The sequence below is a fragment of the Formica exsecta genome, unplaced genomic scaffold (assembly GCF_003651465.1).
Source record: "Formica exsecta isolate Colony F162 unplaced genomic scaffold, ASM365146v1 scaffold72, whole genome shotgun sequence".
Lineage (NCBI taxonomy): Eukaryota > Metazoa > Arthropoda > Insecta > Hymenoptera > Formicidae > Formica > Formica exsecta.
The window spans coordinates 4644361-4650749 of NW_021853485.1; the positions used below are offsets into that span (position 1 = coordinate 4644361).

Sequence of the window (6389 nt, forward strand, 5' to 3'; positions counted from 1 at the left end):
AGCAACCGTGGCGGTTAGGCTTTTCGGAAACTGCAGGCTCTCGCGAAAAGTAGTTATTTAATGACGAATATATAATATATGATATTTCCCCCCGCAAAGAAAAATAGATAAGTTATAAGAAATTGATATAGATAGAAAAAAAAATATTAATTTTTCTATTCTATTTATTTATCTATCTGTTTTATTTTTGCTGTTCTTTATTATTAAGTAGATTAATTCATTTTTACGAGAAAAATCTAATTATCTATCTCCTGCAGAACAATATCAGAATACGCATTATTCTAGAGGTTTAAAGAAATCTTATATTTGCACGCAGGCTGTACATTTCTCAAGTACGAATGCCGTCCTTCTGTAACGTCGAAGGTCTGTTCGGCATTTTCGATGGCGGTTCGAATCAGGAAACGCCCAGTACCCTTCAAGAGATGATTCCGCGCCTCTTGCTGGAGGAGCGAACGATACGGGAGACGTCGAAGGAGTACCTGAAGTACACCTTGTTGTCGGCACACAGAGAGCTCAAAGAGAAGGGTCAGAAGTACGGCGTGGACGCGACTCTCGTCCATGTAGTGAAACTACCATCGCAGCAGGGATACCCAAAATCCTCGATCAAGTACTCGCTGAAGGTGGCTTCCTCCGGGGAGGCAAAAGCCGTCCTCTGTCGAGCGGCCGGTCCCTTGACCCTCGCCGCGTCTAAGAAAGCTAGGGAATCGGTTAAAAATCAGTTAGGCAACGCTGCCATGTTCCCGCTAGTCGTGCCCGATCCGATGTACGAGGAAGCGACGCTGGAGGACGACGACGAGTTCGTCATAGTCGCTAATCGGAGATTATGGGAAGTCCTGAGCATCCAGGAGGCCGTGAGGGAGGCTAGAGCCGAGGCCAGTCCCGTTCTGGCCGCGAAGAGGCTGCAGGATTTGGCGCAAGCTTACGGTGCCGAGGACAATCTGAGCGTCATCGTCGTGAGATTGGCCGGGCCAAGTCCAGGTGACATGGATCAGCTGATGCGCGAGCTGAGACACGTCGTTGGCAAAAATAGAGGTCAAACCGGCGACGGCGCATGTTCCTGCCCTTGTTGCGTGCCGCCAGCGCCTCACAAGCCTCCGGCGGCCTGCTGTTGTCACGCAAGCGAGGGCTATTATCTTAATGGCGTGTTAAAGAATATAGTGAGCAGGTAAGAGTAAAAAACAAGATGACGCAAACATATCATTATATAAAAAGCTTGATGGCGGGGAAAGCGATCGATATGTCGCAAATTTATGCAGCGTGAAAATATACAAGTATATAAAATATGCAACTAAACAGAATACTTGTATCTTCTACCAATTTTATAATTTTTATTATATGTTTAAATATTTTTAAATAATTATGTATTTATATTTCGAAAATTAATATATGTAACACATATATTAATTAATTATAATAAGTATTATAATTAGTTGAGAAGAATCGGTAGCAATTTTTTACAAGGTTCAAGTTTCTGAGATCAAAAACTGGCCCCTCTATAAAAAATGTCTAAATTTCTTTCTATTTTTTTATATTAGAAAAAATCTAATTTTACTGCTATATATAATATTCACAGAAAAAAATTAAAAGATTTTATTCTTCTCGATAAAAATTGTAATAAAATGTATCTTTTCCTTTGCAGATCCAACAAGGTTCACGGAGGTTCCGGAAGATACTTTAAGAATTCTAGATCAACACAAGAGAACGAAAGCCCTTCCTACAGAGACGATCGCAGTTCACCGAGCGGGCAGTCCGATCAAGCTAGCGACAGTACTTTCAAGTCTCGCCATCCATCAGGAAGGATGTGGACGGGAAGCGCGGCTTCCAGAGCGACAAACAAAGCTCACCAGAGCGTTCTCATGCAAGAGACGCGAAAGGTAAACCTCTCGAATCTCTCCATTAATTTGCTCTCAAAAAACTTTATAGAAAAATACACCGACATGCGGCACACAGTGGAAAAGCGTTGTAAAAGTCGCGATTCTTTCTATCGAAGTAGCAAATATTGAAGAAGAAATGTTGACTCACGAAATATACGAGAGTATGATTATAAGGAATATAAACGTAAAAAAAATAAGTTGAATCTATACTTAAGTATGTTACAAATGATTATTGAAAAATATTCTACTACATTATCTGTCATCAAGTTGGATTGTGTCAACAACCACTGCCACAATCAGAAACTAATTTATTCCGTTTACAGCTATCCCACATCCATTTGTGACTCTATTGACTAATGTTAGCAGAATTTTTTTCAATTATCATTTGTGACATACTTAATGATTTGCCTTTGTTTTTATATTCTCCCTCTCTCTCAGGTATCATCGTGCATGCCTACCCAGGAGGACGCTGTCTCGGAGAGATCCGGTGTCCTGAGCGAGGAACAGTTTCGTTGCTGGGAATACATGCTCGAACAAAACACCCAGCTGTTATTCGACAAGGAGCTAGACACGCTGACCAAGGCGCCGTTGCGACAGGCGAGGTCGACGCCGCAGCTAAGCGGCGGCAACTTACCCTTCCTGTCAAAGAGATTCGGCAGCGCGAGATCTTTCAACCCTACGCTACCGCGACCACCGGTTGTCCGTTTCGGCAGCGGACGGAGATTGCTGAACGGTGGACCGAATGCAGCCTATTTCGGCAGCCTGCAGAGGCTGATGCCTTATAATCTGGAGTACGACTTCGCCGTCATCCAAGAGAGAGGCGGCATGGACTCGCTCGAGCAGGACGCCACGAGGATGCAGCAATATTGGGGAGTGGCCACTACCGAGCTATAATGTCGAGGATCTAATACTGACGTAACAAGAGAAACACAACGAGAGAAATAAGATAGAGATGCGAACTCGAACGCAAGTCTACGCGATTTGACGATGAACGAGGATTAAAAGGATGTGCCCTCTTTATAGAATTTTGGGAATCCTACTTCGAAGAGAGAGAAACTTTCGTATTATTGTGATTTCATTGTATATTTAATTGCTATCTTACAACACGACGGCGTAAAGCCATTTGTTTGAAAATCGAAAGACGACAGATTAATTCCGGCGAACAATCCAATAACCGGGAGTAATTTATCTCGGATAACTCGCGACGCGACGGCGCGAAGTAATTGCAGTTCCGTAGTCTAATTATCACATTGGAAAGCGTAATTAATAGAATACAGCGAGACGGAGCGGAACGTCGCGTCGTCAAGCGCAAACGCGCACAATCGCATTGATATCGATCGTACTGATAACAATGACGCGGTAACAACAAGCCGCAAGATTCTTCGTGCAACCAACGTGCAACGAGAGACAGCAGGATTTATAACGTAACTTTGTAATCTACCACAACCGAATCCCGTGTAAATAAAGAGACCCGCGCGCTCCTCTTTACGTTATACAAAGCCCGCTTTATTCCTTTATAACGGTAGATACGCGAAAGATGCTGCGTTATCGCGGAACAACTTTACGACGCGAAAAGACTCCGCAGAGAATAGGCCAAGTAAAAGTAAGAGATTGAAGAAAATTCGTTCATAATCTTTGACTTGACGTTTTCTCTTTCTCTTTTTTTTTGATATTGTCAATTTCTCGCGTGGATTTCCTTTTACGTCGTTTCGCGTTATTTCGTAAATCTCTATTATATCCAATTCGTTCTTCCATATTTTTTTACCACGTGTTTCGTCTCTTTTTTTCATAAAGTTTTAGAATTATATTTTGTACATACAGGAGATTCTCTCTTATATTTACGCATACAAGTATAATTTATGATATATTCGTATGCTGTGTAACACTTTTTTACGATAAGTTGTCGATAATGCCGAGAAATACGTGATACTAATGGACGCAATGTGCCGGACGATCTCGCGCTTTCAACGTTGCAACAATACGTGCGATATCATGTGTCGATATCTTGGCTTACAATATACAGGGTTGTTTCTAATGAATCGCGTCATCTCATTTACGAGATAATTCATTTTGTGTGAAATGTTATATTGAGTTGATTAAAATATTGATTGATACTTTTTTTTTATACGAAAGACCGTTAAATTGTGAAAAATTAAACTCTGATACTTAAGTCAACAATCTTACATTTTTCATTTCATAGAGAGAAATCTAGGATTTTCCACAAATCTAATAGCATAACGGTTGATAAATTAAAATTTCTCATCATCAATTCTTTTCGATTTTCAATAAGCAATATTCAACACATTCATAAAAACTTTTGTTTAATAACAGAAGAGCGAGACTGATCAGAGATACCGTATATTACGAGAAAAATTAAAGTCGCGTTATGAAAAAAACGATCTAAGAGCATGCTTCCGAAATGAATTCATCATTTTTTCATATCTCTACTGCATGCGTTTCGTTTAATCACACATATTTTATTCCTTCCTTCGATCGGAATTATGCTCTTTGATTACGAGAAAAATCATACAATGAAATTATTTTTTATAAATATAAAGATATTTTTGTATTTTTTAACGTAATGTAGAATGTGTCCCGGAAAAAGTATGTTCCAATAACAGATTTAATATATATTTGTCTAAAGTGTGAGAATATCCTTCAAATTTAAAGACAGAGTTAGTTGAAGAACAAATAAAATTTACCATAAAAAATTAATTAAACTGATTAATGTAGCATAATATAAAATAGCAAAAACCTTCTAAATTGATGATATCTGATACTTGATATATGCATACATATATATATATAAATCAAATTTTTTAAATAAATGTTATTTTGTAAAAATACTAAACAAACAAACACAAATATTCTATATATCAAATGCTGCTGTCGGTACATACATTCTCCGGATCATTATGTAAAAAAATTGTACCTGAGGCTGGACCAAATAAATTATGGCACGCAGTCACCCATTGTTAACGCAGAACAAATGAACTATACGTCGCAAATAACGGCGTATTCAACATTTAACGAGAATATTCAACGTTTTTATATGCGTTACCAAAATTTTGCGTTTAAAACTTCAAATATTTAACATTATTCAAATATTTAAAATTTATATGAGCACATCGAGAAAAGGCAAAAACGATGTCACGATTTTATTTATTTGTCATATTTTTTGTCGTTCTCATTATCTAATCGAGATTTACTTTCTCAACCGCGTGTGCAATATAATTTCTCTCTCATTCTTCTCTTGTTTTTTTCTAAAATTTCAAAAAGCGATCAAATTCATCTAAAGTCGCGAAAAGAACTAAATTGCGAAAGAGACTGAAAGAATTTATTAAAAAAGAACAGAGAGATTCATGAGAGGTAGAACTCGCGCGTATCTACTGATTGATCTTAAACACGCCATATTATTGGTTATATTCTAATTTGACTTCCCGTCTATACTTGTATGTCCGCACAATCGTGTAATCGCTCCCTTCCGCGACTTGATCGCGGTGAGTATAAAGTCAATAGACGATGATATTTTCGAGACACGTTTGATCGCAACTGTCTATCCGTCGATTAATTTCTTCCCGTCGACAGTTATTATGTTTTATTTGTAGCGCGCTATTCCGCCGATATCGAGTTTTTCTATCCGAGTCGTGATAAGAAGCCAGACGACAGATTAAATAAAGCAAGACTTTTTGCCTTTGTATATATGAAAATTTGTTCCAGATAAAATGTACAAAATGATGATAAAAAGAGAGAGCGAAAGAGAGAGTATTGCTTGAAGATTTCGAAGAGTTTACTTTTTTTCTGCAAAAATCTCAACCGAAGCTTAATTGACATAATATTTAAGATAAAAAATTGAAGAATTGAAAAATTATTATAAAATTTAAAAAATTAGAAAGAAGAATATTACAAAATTTTATGTCCCAATTAATTTCTAATTGGAGATTAGAGACAAAAATTTTATTTACAAGGGGAAAAGACAGAGGGGATCTTTATGTATGCCGAAAAATATGTATTAAAAAAGAAATAAGCTGATGACCGATGATTTAATAATAGAGAATTAAAAACCAAAAAATTAAGACATATGTTTTAATACTTTCATATGTTTTAATACTTCAATACTTGAATGTATATATAAATTTGTAGCAAAAAATAATATTCTTTCCCGTTTTATTTAAATCTATGAAAAATTCAAATATTCTTTTTCCATACACCAAAAATATAAAGTAAAAAAAAAACATAATATATAGCTTTTATAATCGCACGTAACGGAAACTAAACTTATTGATTCAGCAGGTGCTTTCTTCGAACGAGTCCGAGAGCACGATAAGCAGTTTTTTTTATCGAACTTTAGAATACGCCAATTTATTTGCTGTTTTCGACGACTGAAATTATGCATGATAAATTGTGATCTATTTTTATATACGCAATTCTCTTCATTATTAAAACGTAAAATATGCCCCTATCCTATCTTAATATTATTAATAAGAATCATTTTCAATAACAGCAAAAATAATT

The 6389-nt window shown here is 36.8% G+C and overlaps 1 protein-coding gene across 1 annotated transcript in view; it reads left to right on the top strand.

The window, feature by feature from the left end:
- The window catches only part of LOC115243631, a 63121-nt gene extending 59072 nt beyond the window's left edge, over positions 1–4049 (top strand). The window contains exons 12-15 of the mRNA XM_029820766.1: positions 1–49; positions 317–1165; positions 1640–1874; positions 2313–4049. The exon at positions 1–49 is cut by the window's left edge and continues 2 nt beyond it. Coding sequence (XP_029676626.1) covers positions 1–49; positions 317–1165; positions 1640–1874; positions 2313–2768 — 1589 coding nt within the window. The 3' untranslated portion in view covers positions 2769–4049. The remainder of the gene's footprint in view (positions 50–316; positions 1166–1639; positions 1875–2312) is intronic.
- The last annotated feature ends 2340 nt before the right edge of the window (positions 4050–6389 follow it).